We start from the raw sequence: 20,562 nt of genomic DNA on the forward strand, positions 1-20,562 counted from the left end.
TTTTATGTTTCAATGAGGTCACCTCTCATTCTTCTAAACTCTAGGGAATACAGGATTAATCTACTCATTTGATTCTCACAGGCCAAACCCCTCATTCCAAAAGCCAGTCTAATGAACCTTTGTTGCACTCGGTCTAAGGTAAATATATCCTTGGGTAAGGAGACTGATTCACAGTGCCACAGATGTGGACTCGCCAAAGCCTATTTGATTGTCGTAAGACTTTACTCTTATATGACAATCCCTTTGTAATAAAGCCATTTGCTTTCCTGATTGTTTGCTGTACCTATATATTATAAACAGAGTAGAATTTACAGCCTGCAATGTTCGTATATGAAAAGCCAGTGCCCTTTTATGACATTTCTCTGTCGATTACTGTTTATCTGCTAATATCACCAAACAGTAATTTCCATGCCTCTATCTTAGCTATGCATCTCCTACTGTCACAGCGATAGTTGGGCAGCTATCTTTTGTTTACGCAACTGTAGGAAGTTGGGTAAATCCTCTTTGACACTTTTGGTATATGAACATGCAAAAGTAAACCCAAATTGGTATTATTTTAAAGACTGAAGGTGCTGTCACATGATGGGTTCCACCAGCTCTGCTGCCCCACCCAAACAACCTTTTTGTAATCTGTGAATGGACATTTGGTGTCTTTGGGCTGTTCAGCTGTGGAATGTCATAACAACCCGATCGCCTAGCATTCATACAAATATACTTGTCAATGCAGTAATCAGGGCTAGGTGTTTTTCTTCCATATTTCCTACTCTACTTACCTACTGGAGCACTGGTGACCCCCACCAGCACGGCATTTAAACCTCTCTATAGAATTAGGCCTTGTAAGACGGGGATGGGGGGACATTACAGAGATAAAAGCAAAAAACTCTGGATGCTGGAAATCCAAAACAAAAACAAAAACAAAAATACCTGGAAAAACTCAGCAGGTCTGACAGCATCTGCGGAGAGGAACACAGTTAACATTTCGGGTCCGAATGACCCTTTAACAGAACTAAGGAAAAATAGAAAAGAGGTGAAATATAAGCTGGTTGGGGCGGGGGGGGTGGACGACGACAAGTAGAGCTGGATAAAGGGCCAGTGATAGGTGGAGATAACCAAAAGATGTCACAGACAAAAGGATAAAGAGGTGTTGAAGGTGGTGATTTTATCTAAGGAATGTGCTAATTAAGCGTAGAAAACAGGACGAGCAAGGTACAGATAGCTCTAGTGAGGGGTGGGGTGAAGGAATCGAAAAAGGCTAAAAGGTAGAGATCAAACAATGGGTGGAAATACATTTAAAAATAATGGAAATAGGTGGGAAAAGAAAAATCTATATAAATTATTTAAAAAAAAGTGGGGGGTGGGGGGAAATTCGAAAGAGGGTGGGGATGGAGGAGAGAGTTCATGATCTAAAATTGTTGAACTCAATATTCAGTCTGGAAGGCTGTAAAGTGCCTAGTCAGAAGATGAGGTGCTGTTCCTCCAGTTTGCGTTGAGCTTCACTGGAACAATGCAGCAGGCCAAGGACAGACATGTGGGCATGAGAGCAGGGTGGAGTGTTGAAATGGCAACAAATGGTCTTGTAAGGACTCCATCCCATTCTCTCAGTTCCTTCACCTCCGTCGCATCTGTTCTGATGATGCCACTTTCAAAAACAGTTCCTCTGACATGTCTTCCTTCTTCCTTAACCGAGGCTTTCCACCCACGGTGGTTGACAGGGCCCTCAACCGTTTCTCCCGTGCATCCGCCCTCACGCCTTCTCCTCCTTCCCAAAAACATGATAGGGTCCCCCTTGTCCTCACTTATCACCCCACCAGCCTCTGCATTCAAAGGATAATCCTGCGCCATTTCTGCCAACTCCAGCAGGATGCCACCACCAAACACATCTTCCCTTCACCCACCCCACCTGGTGGCATTCCGCAGGGATCGTTCCCTCTGAGACACCCTGGTCCACTCCTCCATCACTTCAACCCCCTCCCACGGCATCATCCCATTCAACCGCAGAAGGTGTAACACCTGCCCCTTCACTTCCCCTCTCCTTACTGTCCAAGGGCCCAAACACTCCTTTCAAGTGAAGCAGCATTTCACTTGCACTTCCCTCAATTTAGTCTGCTGCATTCATTGCTCCCAATGCGGTTTACTCTACATTGGAGAGACCAAACGCAGACTGGGTGACCGCTTTGCAGAACACCTTCGGTCTGTCCACAAGCATTACCCAGACCTCCCTGTCACTTGCCATTTCAACACTCCACCCTGCAGTCATGCCCACATGTCCGTCCTTGGCCTGCTGTATTGTTCCAGTGAAGCTCTACACAAACTTGAGGAACAGCACCTCATCTTCCGACTAGGCACTTTACAGCCTTCCGGACTGAATATTGAGTTCAACAATTTTAGATCATGAACTCTCTCCTCCATCCCCACCCTCTTTCCAATTTCCCCCCCCCGTCCTTTTTTTTCCAATAATTGATATAGATTTTCCTTTTCCCACCTATTTCCATTATTTTTAAATGTATTTCCATCCATTGTTTTATCTCTACCTTTTAGCCTTTTTCGATCCCTTCCCTTCACCCCACCCCGACTAGGGCTATCTGTATCTTGCTTGTCCTGTTTTCTACACTTAATTAGCACATTCCTTAGATAATATCACCACCTTCAACACCTCTTTATCCTTTTGTCTGTGACATCTTTTGGTTATCTCCACCTATCACTGGCCCTTTATCCAGCTCTACTTGTCCCACCCCCCTTTAAACCAGCTTATATTTCACCTCTTTTCTATTTTTACTTAGTTCTGTTGAAGGGTCATTCGGACCCAACGTTAACTGTGTTCCTCTCCGCAGATGCTGCCAGATCTGCTGAGTTTTTCCAGGTAATTTTGTTTTTGTTTTGGGCGGGACATTACAGCTTGCAGCAGCTTCCGCTATTCACTGAGCCCACCAGCTGCAGGGATGTTTCAATAGAATCATAGAGTGCAGAAGGAGGCCATTTGGCCCATTGTGCCTGTGTTAGCTCTTTGATAGAGCTAAACATTTAGTCTCATTCCTCTGCTCCTTTTTCCCTACGGCCCTGCAAATGATTCTTTTTCAAGTATACATCCACCATCTTTTTGGAAGTAATTGAATCTGCTTCCACCATTCTTTCAGGCAGTGTGTTCCAGATCATTACAACTCGCATGTGTTTACAGTGTATATAAAACCAAACTTCACCTGCTGCCAGTGGATACAGCTTGTCACCTAACTTTTAGACTTTCCACAGGAGATTTCCTGTCACGTTAATAGTGCACTTGAGCAGTGCCTGATACCTCTAGCAACAGAGTGCCGAGCATCCTTCATGAATCGCGTACTTGATAATGCTGCTTATGCACCCCTGCTTAAACGTAACACTCGTGCCTCATGATTGGATGAGTTTTCTTTTGGCTGGTTGGCTAATTAGGTTTTTTGGATTCAGTCTTTTTATTTTGTCCCATAATGCAATAGTGTGTCAAAGAATGAGTGATTGATGCTGTATAGCAGTAAAATGCTAATCTGTCTGTCTGCCTTTTTTTTTCAGGGGTGCATTCTCTGAAGTGGTTCTCGCCGAGGAGAAGCGGACTCAGAAATTGGTTGCTATTAAGTGTATCCCCAAAAAAGCTCTGGAGGGAAAGGAAAACAACATTGAGAATGAGATTGCTGTCCTTAGGAAGTAAGTAGTGAGGAATGTGTAAGTGAAAATGAAATGGTGGATGCTGATGGAATGATCTGTCTCCAATTAAGTCCAGTTGAGCAAAATGTATTCCTCTGCTGATTATAATTTTGTTCCAAGTATGGAAAATCTTGCCATATTAGTCATTTTGTACATTTATTAGGATTACATCGCCTAAACCTGTCTGCTTTCATTCAGCTAAGTTAAAGATGGCATTTTAGCATGTTTCTATATTGGAGAGCCGCAGGGTTATTCCAGACAGTTTACTGCTGATTAATTTGCTCAGCGTTGCAAATAGATATTTAGACAAAGATATTTGTCAACCTTACCAGAGGAGTGCTTTGGTATGGAGGGAGTCAGTTGCAACACATTTTACACAGAATGAGCAGGTAGCACATTTCTATTTCTCTGTATCTCATTTAGTGGATCTCACCCTTGTTGTAAAGCGTATTGATCATCAGTCATGTTGTCAAAATGTGGTTCAGTTTCCCTCAGCTAACTGTCAATTTACCAGCACACGTACTGTATCTGTTGCAATGTAGGTCTAGCGATTTTGGCATAACTATAAAAGTATGGGTGTTGCAGATGGTGCAGAAATAACTGCTGTGTCTGACCCATCTCCTGCGCCTCTGCCCTCACACCTTCCCCTCCCTCCCAGAACTATGATAGAGTCCCCCTTGTCTTCACTTTTTACCCCACCAGCCTCCGCACTCAAAGGATCATCCTCTGCCATTTCCGCCAACTCCAGCATGATGCCACCACTAAACACAACTTCCCTTCACCCCCACTATCGGCATCACGTAGGGACCATTCCCTCCAAGACACCCTGGACACCTCATCCCCCTCCCACGGCACCTTCCCATGCAATCGCAGAAGGTGCAATAACTGCCCCTTTACCTTCTCCCTCCTCACCATCCAAGGGCCCAAACATTCCTTTCAGGTGAAGCAGGGCTTCACTTGCACCACCTTGAATTTGGCATTCGCCGTTCCCAATGCGGTCTCCTCTACATTGGAGAGACCAGATGCAGACTGGGTGACCGCTTTGCGGAACACCTTCGGTCTGTCCGCAAGCATGACCCAGACCTCCCTGTCGCTGGCCATTTCAACACACCACCCTGCTCTCATGCCCGCATGTCTGTCCTTGGCCTGCTGCAGTGTTCCAGTGAAGCCCAACGCAAACTGGAGGAACAGCACCTCATCTTCCGACTAGGCACTTTACAGCCTTCCGGACTTAACATTGAGTTCAACAACTTCAGACCATGAACTCTCTCCTCCATCCTCACCCCTTTTTTAATCCCCTTTTTTTACAATATTCATTTTCATTTTTAAATTTATATTTTTTCATTTTTATTTTTTATCCACTTATTTTTATTTTTATTTATTTTCATTTTTATTCATTGTTGTATCCCCACCTTTTATCCTATTTTCGATCTTTTTTTCCAAACCACTGTCCCCTCCATCCTACCCCACCCCCACAAGGGCCTTCTTTTACTTGTTCATGTTGTTCTTTTCAGAGTGCTTACCCTTGTCCTGCTATTACCACATTCTGCTTTCTGACCTTAATGCCACCATCAGCACCTCCTTTAGTCAGTACCACTATCATTAACACCCCCTTTGTCCTTTTGTCCATAACATCTCTGGCAATCTCTCCTTTGCCTCCACCTATCACTGGCCTTCTATCCAACTTCACCTGCTCTGCCGCTCCCTCCCTTCCCCTCCCCCCTTAAACAGTATAAATTGCATTACATTTTTACTTCTCTTTAGCTCTGAAGAAGAGTTATAAGGACTCGAAATGTTAATTCTGTTTTTTTTCATCTTCAGAGATGCTGTTAGACCTGCTGAGTTTTTCCAGTATTTTCTGTTTTTGTTTCAGATTTCCAGCATCCACAGTATTTTGCTTTTATTATAGAGATAACTGTGCCCTGTTACGTTGTGGCATCCAATGGTCCAATGTTCCTTTTGTTGTTCAGTGTGTTTTGTAAGAGATCATAGCTGATACCATTGTTCTTGCAACAGTCTTTCAAGGCCATAAAGGACCAGATTAATACTAAGTGTGCAGAGCATTTTCTACATTAAAGGTGTTAAGGCTGCATTTATTGTGCATCCTTACAGGTTGCTCTGGATGGGCCTTTTCTTTGAACCACTGGAATCCTTGTGGTGATGATGCTCCCACAATGAGAGGGAATTTCAGGATTTTCACCCAAACTTTTAGGAAAGAATACAGCATAAGGAGGATTTATTATTTCCCATTGGTACCTGCATAAAGAATGGAGAACTAAAATTAGGTGTTTGTGACATAATTATTTGTCTTGTGTACTCAATGTGGCCACCTGTTAAACTTAGTTGCTTAACTTTGGACATGAGATAGGAAGGGCCTATTTACTTTAGCAGTGATGTCAGTGACTAGCAGGCATAGGTTTCAAGTGATTGGTGGAAAGTTTAGAGAGGAGATGAGGATTGTTTTTCACCACCCAAAGGGTTGTGGGGTTTGGAACTCACTGCCTGAAAGATTAGTAGAGGCAGAAACCCTTGACTCATTTAAAAGGTGTCTGGATGTGTACCTCAAGTGCCGTAACCCGCAGGGCAATGGACCAAATGCTGGAAAGTGGGATTAGGCTGGCTGACTTGTTTATTGGCTGGCGCAGACACGATGGGCCAAGTGGCCTCTTCCCGTGCCATAAGCCTTCTCTGATTCCCATCCAACCACAGTCAGGATTCCTCTGTTACCTATTTCCACAGATGGTGAATTCCTCCATAAACTATTGTCTGGTCCACCTAACTCTACTTGGTGGGGGGCGGGGTGGAGGGGTTAGGGTTAGGGTTGGGGGGGGCGGATGGTGCACACATTCCAACCACAAATATTTGGCTGAAATTTTACGATGGCGATTTCTGATCTTGTACATTCCCTAAAGCGCAGAACATCTGGCAAGATTAGAAAATCCCACCTCTATTGCGCTCAATTGGATACCTTAAAAATTCAGGCTTCATAAGTGGAAATGGTAAATAACGAGGGAGTGAGTGGTAGAAGAGTATACCTACCCTAGAGGGTGTATGATTGTTAAGTGGGTGAGAAGGAATGTTTTTCTAGAAGGGAAAGCCCTGAAGATTTTGGAGAGAGTCGCTGGATCTAAGTTGTAGAGTCGGCAGGTGGATGTTTACATTCCACACTTTGAAGGCAAAGATTGAGTCAGGTCTGTCCTGTAAAAGTTACAATACTTGCCAAGCTGTGAAAAGCATTTTGTTTGGGGTTAGGTGATCTTGCACACTAATGATGAGCATCTTGCCTTAGAAAAGGTAATGTGTTATGAGCAATTTATCAACCTGGATTTTCACTGGGATGGGGCCCGACACCAGGATTCCTGCCCCATTCCCGTTTCTGCCAATTTTTGCCACATACAGCACTCTCACCCTTGCTGGCTCAATTGCAGTTCAAACCCAGCCTCCGCTTCCCCGCAGGTTTTGTGAAGTCGGACTTCTTCCGTAAGTATAAGTGGTTCATGACGCCTCAGAGAAGTTGTGAACCACAGGGGAACCCCAAGCCCAAGTGAGGAATGGAAAAAAACAATTCCTGTTCCTGGAATTCTTTGAAATACAATAAAAACCCGTTCTATCAGTTTCAATAGTTAGATGCTCTATTGTGAGTCAGATGTGGTTTCACTGCGATGTGATCATAAGGTTCTGTCATGCAAAGCTAAGTTGACTGTTGCATTGCATTGATCAGCATTATGTAAGTGTTGAAATACATTAAAACACCCCTCCCACTGGGAAAAGTGCTATTATGCATTCAAAACTGAAGAAAACAGTACTTGGGAATTCTTAAATGTCATGATATGAAGTGATTTAAATGTCCACTGTGCTTTGAATTTGAAAATAAATTGATCTGCAGTTTTCACTGAGAAAAAAAAATGCTCCAGGATTGCGTTGATTGACAGGCTACCTGGCGTAGTTTAGATAAAAAGCATAGCCACCTGTTCTTGTAGTTTCAATAGGCTGCATTGTTTGGCTTCCCAATGGTTTGTTTTGACAGCTAAGGCCATTATGAATGCTTGACTGAGTTTCAGAAGCTGCAGAACCACTTGTATCAACAGGATTGTGTGGACAGTTTGGCAGTTTTAAAAGGTTATTAGAGGATTATTTCTTTGATGTTGTTACTGAATAGATGTTTGTTTTTACAACAGATTTAACACTTGAGGGGTTATAACTTTTTTGATTGGCTCTGAATATTTTTGTCAGCACTATTAGATTATTAGAAGTTTAATTTTTTTCATGCCCATCTCAAAGATATGGTTCCTAAGGTCTGTCCATAGTAGATATTGTGTAAGGGGCATGGGGGTGGGGGTGTTTGAGGGCTGACAATTTATGGGCCTTACATTCATTACAAGTAGCCTGATACCTCAGTAAATGGAGATAGGCATTCTAACCTGCAGGCCTTGCCATCTACCCACCTCTGTTGCTGCTCTAGGGCTGCCACTGGAGATGGCGGGTCTGACCTCATCTCACCCCCACCTACCCAGAATGAAAATATGGCTGGAGGGGACCTTTTTAAAGGAGACAGGTCTGCCGAGTCAGGAACTTCTACTCAGCTTTCCCGCTGCCTCCGTGAAAATCTGGCCCAATTTCTCAGTTCTTGTAATAGACTTCTTCTCCATTACGTCGTCTTGAGAGCTGGTAAGAATGAATGTGGTAAAAGGTTGCAGATACACTCCTACCATCTGGAGTGCTTTGGAACAACTGTTCTTTTCTAGTTTAAGTTTGGGCACATTCTTTAGCTTTTTGGAGTTCTGCAGGTTTCAATGTGCAAAAGTCAAATTGACGCCATTGCAGCAGGAGGTGGCAAGTACTTGCAATGATGAGATTCATGGATTAGCCCTATGAAGAACAGAATAACGAGGAATAGGAATATCAGCAGTTTTGGATCCTTACTGATTTACAGACTATTTAGCAATTGATCAATGACTGACAGTGAGGCAGAAGGCACTTACTGGGACAAATGTTTCTCCGGCCGTCATGAATGGTGGTATTGATTTGTACTTTAAATGTAGACAAATATGTTTCCCCTCCAGAGTCTCTGATCTGTCACATTGCTTGGCCGATATCCAGTACCAGATAAGTAGAAATCTCTTCCAGCTAAATACTGAGAAGACCAAAGCTATTTTGGAGATTCTGTTCCCTATCCACTGATTTTATCCCCGTCCCTGGCAACTGTCCTAAGGTTGAATCAGATCATGTCATATCTGACTCCAAGATGAATTTCTGACCATGTATCCTTGCTCTCACCAAGACTGCCTGCTTCCACCACAGTAGTGTTGTCCCTCTCGGTCCCCACCTCCGCTCATTTGCTGCTGAAACCTTCATGAAGGCTTCAGTACTTCCCTGACTGGCCTCCCTTCTTTGAGCCTTCCTCCTTAAACTTGAGCCCATGTCATAACTCATTTAATGTTCCGTTCATTCATTACCGTTGTGTTCAATCCTAGTTCGATTTTAAAATTTTCATCCTTGTTTTCAAAGGAATGGCCTCACCCCTCCCTATTTCTGTAACTTCCTGCAGCCCTCAGCCCTCAGACCTCTGCACCATTCCAATTCTGGCATTTTGCGCATCCCAAATTTTAATCGCACCATCATTGGCAGCTGTGCTTTCAGTTGTTGAGGCCTGAAGCTGTCCAATTCCCTCCTTCAACCTCTCCAACCCCCTCGACCTTTTCTTTGACGACTCTCCTCTTTGATTAAGGCTGGGATTTTCCTGCCTTGCCATGGTGGAAACCACCTTGGGGGATGCAGCGGGTCAGCCAAAAGTCCATTGACTCTCGGCGGGACTGGAAAGTCCCATCCTAAGTGTTTGGTCACCTGTCCTAATATCTTCTTAAGTAGCTCGATATGAAATTTAGTTTTATAATGCTCCCGTGAAGCACCTTGGGGTGTGTTGCTGCATTAAAGCCACGATATAAACACAAGTTGTTGATGATATTGTCATGAAGCTTGTAGTTTGTCTTTTAAAATGTTTTGCCATCGTACGACAGGCTTATGTGGTGGCGAAAGGTTCAAACGATGAATGTGCTTAAGGCAAAGGTCAAGTGATGTCTCCTTTCACCTAAATCTTGGCATAATGAACTCTAGGAAGCAGGTTCTGTGATTGGGGATACTTAACGTTGAGTTAGCTCTGTTGGACTGAGCTTCCAGTGAGTTTTTTTTTAAAAATATACTTTATTCATAAAGTACCTGCAAAAATATTTCAAAACAGTTCAAACTCACCATAACAAAAGTACAATCAGATTCAACTTTTACACATGGATCACAAGGTGCATCAATACAATCAATGAATATTACAATCATTTCAATATGGTCAATGCAGACAATCAGACGATGGTATTGGAGTTATCAACATACATCATGTTGCACTCTGAGGTGCTTCAATACAATTATAATACAATTAGTATGCAATGCAGACATTTATTGTGAGCTGTACAGCCCGAGGGACTCTAAATAATTTCCCAGTCCCTCGGTGCACTGTGGCAGAAAGGTCTTAGACAGCGACCCTTCCCCATTGCGCCTTTGTGGCGGCTGCCCCAAGCTTAACTGTGTCCCTCAGCATGTAGTCCTGGACCTTGGAATGCGCCAGTCTGTAACATTCGGTCGGAGACAACTCTTTGCACTGGAAGACCAACAAGTTTCGGGCAGACCAAAGAGTGTCTTTCACCGAGTTGATAATCCTGCAGCTGCAGTTGATGTTTGGCTCGGTGTGTGTCCCTGGGAACAGCCCGTAGAGCACAGAGTCCTGTGTCACAGAACTGCTCGGGATGAACCTCGACAGAAACCACTGCATCTCTCTCCAGACCTTCTTTGCAAAGGCACAATCTGCAAGGAGGTGAACAATGGTCTCTTCCCCACCACAGCCACCTCGAGGGCAACGTGCAGAGGGGGTGAGACTCCTGGCGTGTTGGAATTATCTGACAGGGAGGGCCTTTCTCACCACCAGCCAAGCTACGTCTTGGTGTTTGTTGGAAAGTTCTGGCGATGAGGCATTCTGCCAAATGACTTTGACAGTCTGCTTGGGGAACCATTCCACAGGATCCACCCTCTCCTATTCCCGCAGGGTCTCTAAGACGTAACATGCCGACCACTGCCTGATGGACTTGTGGTCAAAGATGTTTCTCTGCATAAATTTTCCATGAGGGACAGGTGGTACAGCTCAGTCCAACTACTTGGAGCGTTCCGCGGCAGCGTGACCAGACCCATCCTTCGCAACACCAGGGACAGGTAGAACCTCAGCATGTAGTGACATGGTGTTTGCATACTGAGGTTCTACACACAGCTTGATGCAGCCACACACAAAGGTGACCATCAGGATGAGGGCGATGTTGGGCACGTTTTTTCCCCCTTTATCTAGAGGCATGTACATCGCGTCCCTGAGGACACAATCCATTTTCGACCTTCAGATAAAGCAAAATATAGCTCGGGTGATCACCATCGCACAGGAGTCTGGAATGGGCCAGACCTGCGTCACGTACAGCAACAGCGAGAGTGCCTCACACCTGATGACCAGGTTCTTACCCGCAATGGAGAGGGAGCGTCGCTCCCACATGCCCAGTTTCCTTTTCACCATAGCCACTCGCTCCTTCCAGTTTCTAACGCATGCCCAGGTCCCTCCGAACCATATCCCCAGCACCTTCAGGCCGTCATCCCTGACGGTGAAGGGGACAAATGATCGGTCAGCCCAGTTCCCAAAGAACATGGCCTCGCTCTTGCCACGATTTACCTTAGCTCCCGAGGCCAGTTCGAACTGGTCGCAGATGTGGATCAGTCTGTGCACCGACAGCGGGTCCGAGCAGAAGATGGCGACATCGTCCATGTACAGGGAGGCTTTGACCTGAGTGCCTCCACTGCCTGGGATCGTCACTCCACTTGTGCCCAGATCCTTCCTGATGGACTCAGCAAAGGGTTCTATGAAACACACAAATAGGACAGGGGAGAGAGGGCAGCCCTGCCTGACTCCAGATTTAATAGGAAAGCTATCTGATTCCCACCCATTGATTGAGACTGCGCTACTGATGTTAGTGTAGAGCAGTTGGATCCAATTGTGAATTCCCTCCCCGAACTCCATTTTGGAGAGCACATCCACCATGTAGGTGTGTGATATTCTGTCAAAGGCCTTCTCCTGATCCAGGCTGATGAGGCAGGTATCCACACCCCTGTCCTGCACATGGGCAATCGTATCCCTGAGCAGCACGAGGCTCTCAGAAATCTTCCTGCCAGGTGAAGCGCAGGTCTGGTCAGGGTGGATCACCAATTCCAGAGTGACCTGCTTGGCGATAACCTTGGACAGAATCTTATAGTCCACATTCAATAGTGAGATGGGTCACCAATTTCTAATTTCCTCCCTTTCCCCCTTGTGCTTGTAAATGAGGGTGATGATGCCTTTCCTCATGGATTCTGACACGCTGCCGGCCAGGAGCATACTCTCGTACACTTCTAGTAGGTCTGGGCCGATCCAGTCCCACAGAGCCGATTACAACTCAGCCGGCAAGCTGTTACTTCCGGGAGTCTTACTCTTCTTGAAGGACTCAAGGGCCTTAGTCAGTTCGTCATGAGTTAGCGGTTTGTCCAGGCTCTCCCGAGTACTGTCGTCTAAGGCCTCCGTGATAGAGGACTGGGAGGCCGGCTATTTGTGGGCTTCACGTCATACAATCCGGCATAAAAGGATTTGCTGATCCTCAAAATGTCGGACTGCGATGACTTTACTGAGCCGTCTTCTTCCTTCAGGCTGTTGATCACAGAGCTCTCTCTGTGTTCCTTTTGGAAGAAGAAATGTGAACACGTCTCATCCTGCTCCACGGAGTGGACCCTGGAACGGAAGATGATCTTGGAGGCCTCCGAGGCAAAGAGCGAGGCTTGCCGGCTCTTCACCTCTTGGAGTTCCTCCTTGACATCGAGCCCCATCGACTGCAGCCGGAGCAGGTTCTGTGTGTTTTTCTGGAGTCGGGACATTTCCCTCCTTTCTAGTTTTCTGGGCGCCTTTGAGCATAAAAAACCTCTTGATGTTTCCCTTGATCACTTCCCACCGGTGTGTTAGGGACTCAGAGGGGTTTCACGGTTCTCCAACCTTTGTAATTCCTCTTGAGCTCCTCAATGTTCTCTGGGGTCAGCAGTTGCACGTTTAGCTTCCATGCCCCCCTGCCCACCCTCTGGTCTTCCTGTAAGTGACAGTCAGCCAGTAGGATGCAGTGGTCAGAGCGTCCAATCTGCTCTTGGCCCTGCCGGATCGTCCAGCCACATCGATGATGCAGTTGAAGTCGCCACCCAGAATGACCGGCCTGGAGGTCGCCAGCAGCAGTGGGAGCTGCTGGAAGGCCGCCAGCCGCTCGGCCTGTTGAGCTGGGGCGTACACGTTAATTAACCGGAGTGGAGCATTCTTGTACATTACGTCTGCTACGAGGAGGCGCCCGCCCACCATCTCCTTAACCTCGGAGACGGTGAAGTTGCCTCCCCACAGCAGAATACCCAGGCCGGAGGAACAAGAGTCGTTTACTCCTGACCAGATCGATGGCCCATGGGACCACCATCATGACCATTGCCTGTAGGGGCTGAGGTGCAGCATCGCACACTCCTGCTGAAACAACAGCACTGAGCTTCCAGTGAGTTTTTTTCTTTGGAAAAATATACTTTATTCATAAAATATCTGGAAGAACATTCCAAACCATTTCAAAATCACCATCATAAAAGTACAATCAGGTTCAACTTTTACAACGTGTATCACGAGGTGCATCAATACAATCAATGAATATTACAATCATTTGCAGACGTTCATTTTGAGCTGTACAGCCTGAGGGGCTCTATACAGTTCCCAGTCCCTCGGTGCACTGTGGCAGAAAGGTCTTAGACAGCGACCCTTCCCCATTGCGCCTTTGTGGCAGCTGCCCCAAGCCAGTGAGTTGGAGCTGCAATGCTGAATACTCTGTTTTGTGTGGAATAGCAGGCTATTGAAATTCTGCTCTTCAACAAAGAATGTCGACTTCAGGGACAACCTGTCTGTGAACAGCATCAGTTAGCTTTAAGGTGGTGCCCTAGTCATTTCTTTACATAGCTTAAAAAAACATGAAAACACATTTTTAATAGTTATGCTGCTTTAAATATAACCTCCAAGTTGAGAATGTTGAATATCAGGGCAGGTAGAATATGCATGTGAAATGAGATAAAAGCAAAGAACTGCGGATGCTGGAAATCAAAAACAGAAATACCTGGAAAAACTCAGCAGGTCTGGCATCATCGGCGGAGAAGAGCACAGTTGACGTTTCGAGTCCTCATGACCCTTCCACAGAACGAAGTAAAAATAGGAAGGGGATGAAATATAAGCTGGTTTAAGACGGGGTGGGGGTGGGATAAAATGGGTCCTGTTTGCATTCCTCAGAAGGGAATGGATCATTGTAATTATTTAGTTCTGATGAAGTAACCTTCCAACACCAGGTTAAAGTGGATTTAATTTATAAATTTATTTATTCTTTAAATTCCCCTTAAGTGTTTGAGAAAGGAGAATTAATGTTCTTGTGATTAGTGAGTTAGGCTATCTGCCAGAAGAATGTTCTGTTTTACTGAACATTTGTTTTGAAGGGAGCCGGGGGGGGATAGGGGTAGGGAACAGTGCGGAGTGAAGCGAAAGAGGAAGATTTTTGCAAACCAAATTTGCAGGGACATGCACAATCCATTTTGTCAGCATTGACAAAGCATTCCCAATGTGCCTATCTTTCATTACTTGGAATGATTATTTTTATGGCTTATTGGAGCTGTTTAGCAACAGCTGAGCCCTATTGCTGGGTAAATGACTTTTCCTCCTCTATTTACTTACGTAGGGCTAAGATTATTGGAACTTTAGTTCTGCAGCTGAATTCTGAGTAGCCAAACTTTGCAACCTTCATCGAGTGTCTCGATTCAGCATCCAGTCAAGAGTTACAAATGTCAAAGCAGGACCAGGAGAGGTTCATTGTTTTTACCTTATGCTGGAAGAATTCTTGAAAATTACTGCATTTCACATGAATTGCAAATACAGGGAAATTTGAAAATGTTGACAACATTTCAAGCATTCTATTTGGCAAACTTCAGAAAAGATAATTAAATTGAGAAATGTGAATGGCTTTTTGTGTCAAACAGCCAATTAGAATGATGGAATTTACAGCACAAAAGGATTTCGTCCATCGAGCCTTTCAAGAGGACCTATATTGCAGTTTTACTACATTACAGTTTCTGTATCTGTATTCCTCCTTTACAAACCTAGTTCCATTTTGAATGAGGTTATAGACTCTGTCTCAGTGTCCACTTGTATGAAAACATTCCATGTTTTCAAAGCCCAGTGCAAAAGAAACTCTTCAAATTGCCCCTTCATTCTTATGATATTGATTCTTTACTGCCTTGCTACCAAATTTGCCAATCAATGGCAAAGCCATCATTATTCCTCCCAAAATGTTTCATGTTTTTATAAACATCTTTGAACCTTCAATGTTTTTGAAATCCCTCTCTTTCTCTTTGTTACCTTTCTCGTCAATCTTTACAGTAAGCATTTCCATGACTCTAATGAGGTGCCCTGAATTTCTCTCAATATTCCAGATGTGGTCTAAGCCATGTCTTATATCAATTCAACATTTTATAGTTAATGGCCTTGTGCTTAAAACTGGGAGTGTGGGTTACAAAAAATGTCAACTGATGTTCTGTGTTTTAACTACCTAAGTACCTGCACTCCCTTAAGTCCCTAACTTCCTCCACTCTATCAAAAGGGTCTTATAGCTTAGGGTCTATTTCCTTGTGCTGTTTTTCCCCCAATTCTACCATTTCTCTGCAATGAATTGTAGTTGTATAGAGTTGGATCAAAATTACAAATGGAAACGGGCTGCTTAGCCCAAGCAGTCCTTATTTGTGTTTATTCTCCACCAGTCTGAATTCCATGTGTTTTTCCTGTTCTCCTTGTCTCATTACCACCTTACTAACCTATTCTTAAATGTTGACAATGTCTTTACATTACTGAAGTCAGTGATTTAAGCATTGTGCAGACCCTCAGCTCTCTGCTTTTATAAAATGTTTCCCTTCCTTTCTGATCTAAATCTCTTGCATTTAATCTTATATCTGCCATCTATCTGCACACTTTGTTAATCTGTCTGTCACCTGGCAGGCTCTGACATTCTTCCTCATGCCTTATCATTCCCATAATTTAGTATTATCAACAAATTTCAATATCACTACCCTATTTCCTGTGTCCACATCATTTATATAAAAGATGTCCCAGCACAGCTCCCTGGGGTATAATCCTGCCGAAAAATATTTATTTATCTTTACTCCTAGCAGTCTGTCCTCTAGCCATCAATCTATCCATACAGCTACATTTGCTTTAATGCCGTGTACTTTAGTTTTTCATTAGTCAAAGACAACCTGCCCTTAAATCCAAGCTCTCTGTCCTGTCTGTGTTCACTAATGTAATTCTACATTGATAAAATCCATCCTGTATATTCTACAATCTGTGTCTTGGGGATCCACTTGCAGAATTAACTTTAAATTTACGCACAAACAAGTTAAAATTAATTGTCCTAAAATTTACTAGTTTATCCTTTTGCTCCCCTGGTATAATATTTGCTGCTGCCTTCAACACCACATGGACTGCAGCAGTTCAAGAAGGCGGCCCACCACCACCTTGTGGAGGGATGGACAATAAATGCTGGCCTAACCAGCGATGCCCACATCTCATGAAAGAATAAAAATAAACTTTTTGTTCAGTGGCAATTCTTATCTCCAAAGATTTTTTGAGAATTGAAGTTAGTGCCTCCATAATCTCTTTCCCATTCTCCCTCTGCAATGCATACATTCTGAGCCTGGTGGAATTTCTATTTTTAGCCCCATTAAATTTTTTTAAATGATGCCTTTTTGAGTATTTCTGTGGCTCTTCCACATCCTCCTCCAGTATCTCTACACTCATTCTTTCATCTTGTGCCTTAAAAACTAAGCTAATTAAGCATCTCTGCCACTCTCATACAATCTCCAAGTCATCCTATTTCTCTCTATTATTTTACTTACTATTTCCTTTTATGTTGACTCCCACAAACCTTTCATGCTCTCCAGCCTCTCCCAATCTTTTTATTTGCTCCTCTCCATTCTTATCATAATTATTGTTTTCTTTCATTTTCTCTGTGTTTATCATATGCCCTGGTTGAGCTTTATTTCTTCCCCCACTCTCAATTAAGAGAGCCTCTGTCTTATTCCTAATCAAAATATATTTACCTTGCATTTTACCTGTCTGATCCTTTGCCTGAACTGTCATTCTTTTTCCATATCAGTTCATCTGGCCGACGCTACCTTCCGTACCACTGAAATTTGTTCATTTGCAATCCCGCATTTTTATCAATGACTCCTTTCATTTTCAATGTGAGCTTAATTAGGTTTAGGTCCATAATTTCCCGATGTTTTCCTACTTTGAGCTCAATTACTTTACCTTGTAACCCAGAACTGGATTTAATAATATTATCCTTCCTTATTGGTCACATATCATACCGAGTAAGGAATTGGTCCTGGTAGATTCCCTTTCTAAGCCTTCCTCCTTTCTTTTGCGCTATGTAGTGTTCTATAATCTATCCCAACATCAGATCCTTTAGTATTTCTTAACTCAACGTACGTAACGTGCCTTTTTTTCTTCTCTTCAAGATATTGATTTGAGGTCCAATTATGTCACCCTATCCCAACCTCAGTTAATGCTTTAGGTACAGATCCTTCATCAGAACAATTGTAAAACAATCAGACTGCTAGGAACCAAACTCCGCAAACCAAATGTCTCTGTTTGAGAATTCTTTCCATGACTCCTGCTTGACTAGGGATGCACAGTACAAAATTAGTAACAAAATTAATACAAATTGTGATACCTTTCAAAGAGAAAAGTTGAACCAATTGTCTCTAATTTTGGACTACACAGATTTGTATCAAACTGTAGTGAGTATATTTTCTTGTTTGAACATAAGAAAATAGCCTGCAACCTTCCTTTGCTCAGCACCTCTGTGCTACTTGTTACCAAAGAGTTCCACTTGTGTCTCTCTTCTCCTTGGCTTTGCATCATTGCCGATGATTCAGAAATGCTGTTCATCTGTTGTGAGTTCTCAAGTGGGAGTACGGTCCAATTTGAGCAAGGCGTTGTCATTGCAGTGGGGACATGGTTATTCGTCATTCGCTGATGCAGGGGCTACAGCAGCATGCTCCTCCTTGTGACGGTGCTTTTCTATGGCAGTCTGAAGACATCGTTCTTTAAGTTCCCATGTTCCAGTGTGGAGACGTCAGGCCTAGTGCTTTGGTCCTAGATGTTGAAGTCAGAAATGATGTCTCATTTGCATGAATGCTTGTATCTTAGTTTTGGCTGCCCAATGGGTCCACAGGCACCATCAAGCTCTCCATACAAGTGCATCTTACGTAGTTGACCATCATCCATTTTAATGACATGGCCTAGCCGTCATAGTCAATGTTGATTGAGCATTGCCAGGATATTATCTGAGTTAGAAAACTGTAGCATTTCTGTGTTGGGGACTCTATTCTGCTAGTTGATTGCAAGGATCTTTCTCCAGCCATTTGAGTACCATATCTATATTTAGAACTTTACAGCTAGTCCTCCCTCCCTTAGTCGAATTATGGTAAAGGATTTCCTCCTTTCATCCTTCATCTCCTGTTCTCATGTTCTCTCTCAGAAAAACATGGATGCACATGAATAAAATATTCAAATGCTCTCCAACCACTCAGAACAAGACAAATAAACAACGACACATTTCAAACCCCAAATTTTGCTTGTCACACTAACATAATGTTGCATTGAAATATGATCTGTCTATTGACTGTGGGGGAAGTGGACAGACATGCGATGACAGATCAAAAGCAGAATTACCTGGAAAAACTCAGCAGGTCTGGCAGCATCGGCGGAGAAGAAAAGAGTTGACGTTTCGAGTCCTCATGACCCTTCGACAGAACTTGAGTTCGAGTCCAAGAAAGAGCTGAAATATAAGCTGGTTTAAGGTGTGTGTGTGGGGGGCGGAGAGATAGAGAGACAGACAGGTGGAGGGGGGGGTGTGGTTGTAGGGACAAACAAGCAGTGATAGAAGCAGATCATCAAAAGATGTCAACGACAATAGTACAATAGAACACATAGGTGTTACAGTTAAAGTTGGTGATATTATCTAAACGAATGTGCTAATTAAGAATGGATGGTAGGGCACTGAAGATATAGCTCTAGTGGGGTTTTTTTTTATAATGGAAATAGGTGGGAAAAGGAAAATCTTTATAATTTTTTGGAAAAAAAAAGGAAGGGGGAAACAGAAAGGGGGCGGGGATGGGGGAGGGAGCTCACGACCTAAAGTTGTTGAATTCAATATTCAGTCCGGAAGGCTGTAAAGTCCCTAGTCGGAAGATGAGGTGTTGTTCCTCCAGTTTGCGTTGGGCTTCACTGGAACAATGCAGCAAGCCAAGGACAGACGTGGGCAAGAGAGCAGGGTGGAGTGTTAAAATGGCAAGTGACAGGGAGGTTTGGGTCATTCTTGCGGACAGACCGCAGGTGTTCTGCAAAGCGGTCGCCCAGTTTACGTTTGGTCTCTCCAATGTAGAGGAGACCACATTGGGAGCAACGAATGCAGTAGACTAAGTTGGGGGAAATGCAAGTGAAATGCTGCTTCACTTGAAAGGAGTGTTTGGGTCCTTGGACGGTGAGGAGAGAGGAAGTGAAGGGGCAGGTGTTGCATCTTTTGCGTGGGCATGGGGTGGTGCCATAGGAGGGGGTTGAGGAGTAGGATGACAGATGTCTGACACCATGTTTTGTTTTCCAGTGATGATAGGAGGGGCATGATGACTGTTAGGCTGGTCTGCCAGGATCACAGCACTTCCAGGCCTGTGAGATAGCAGATTTTCCATTGTTTGAATATACAGTGCCCATTCTGATTAGCTTAGTGGAGCATAAGTCACTGGGTGATGTCTTGTCCAGTGTTTACAGTACAACAGCAGCAGGATGTTCTTCAAATCATTAGCTTACAAAGAAAAAATACACCTTTGTTAACATCTAATGTAAACAAGGCTAAACCAGCTCAGCCTCTAACATTTTGTTAAATATTTGCATCCCTCATTTTCCTCCTCCTATTGTTTCCCTCGTTGCTGCTCCCCTCCACTTCTCAAGGAGCTCATTTGGTACAATTTCACCGGTGATGGTGGCCCTCCATTATTTCGGCCAAGTGATCGGCCTTGAAGTATGAACTTGGACATTTTCAGCAGAATCCTGAGACAAAAGAGCCTGGCCCTGTACTTGCGTAATGACCACACACTTCTATAGCTCATAGTGACGAGGAGCTTGGAGCCCGAGGATACTGTGAAGGTTCAATGTCAACATAAGTTGGCTTGAAAGGCTGAATACCTCATCATTTGGTGCATTTACCAACTGAGGCATGCAAATGGGAGGGATGTCTTTGGAGCTGAATTATTGACTTACTGTCATAGCTTTCTCAGTGTATCATTGTGTGGAAAGTAGCAATAAAGTAATTAACCTCATTTTTAGAAAATAGTGATGAAGGTTTCCATAAAGGATGCTCTTCAGTACAGACACGTGGATTACGTTGGACATGCTTCTTATGTGTTGGCCTTCTCTTGTGATGTTTGTAAAGACACACCCCCGCAGCGATACTTAATTTGTATATTTGCTGACAATATTCCCTCCAGAACTGTCTTTAAGCTTTTTCATGCCATAATTTATCCTGAATGTATTGGAACGTCAGTGGGATTGAGACAGGGAACAATTGGTTTGGGGCCGGGGGTGGGGGGGGGTTGTTGTTGCTGAATACACCCTGATATGCCCAGTGAGAACCAGTGCTTTCGGGTTATACATCTGATTTACACCCAACTTGATTT

At 43.9% G+C, this 20,562-nt stretch overlaps 1 protein-coding gene across 1 annotated transcript in view; it reads left to right on the forward strand.

Annotated features, from left to right (window-relative positions):
- Nucleotides 1–20,562, forward strand: part of LOC121280523 (calcium/calmodulin-dependent protein kinase type 1-like) — a 199,037-nt gene that overhangs the window by 118,997 nt on the left and 59,478 nt on the right. The window contains exon 3 of the mRNA XM_041192610.1: nt 3,541–3,672. Coding sequence (XP_041048544.1) covers nt 3,541–3,672 — 132 coding nt within the window. The remainder of the gene's footprint in view (nt 1–3,540; nt 3,673–20,562) is intronic.

Source organism: Carcharodon carcharias, chromosome 7 (genome assembly GCF_017639515.1).
Source record: "Carcharodon carcharias isolate sCarCar2 chromosome 7, sCarCar2.pri, whole genome shotgun sequence".
NCBI classification, from domain to species: Eukaryota; Metazoa; Chordata; class Chondrichthyes; order Lamniformes; family Lamnidae; genus Carcharodon; species Carcharodon carcharias.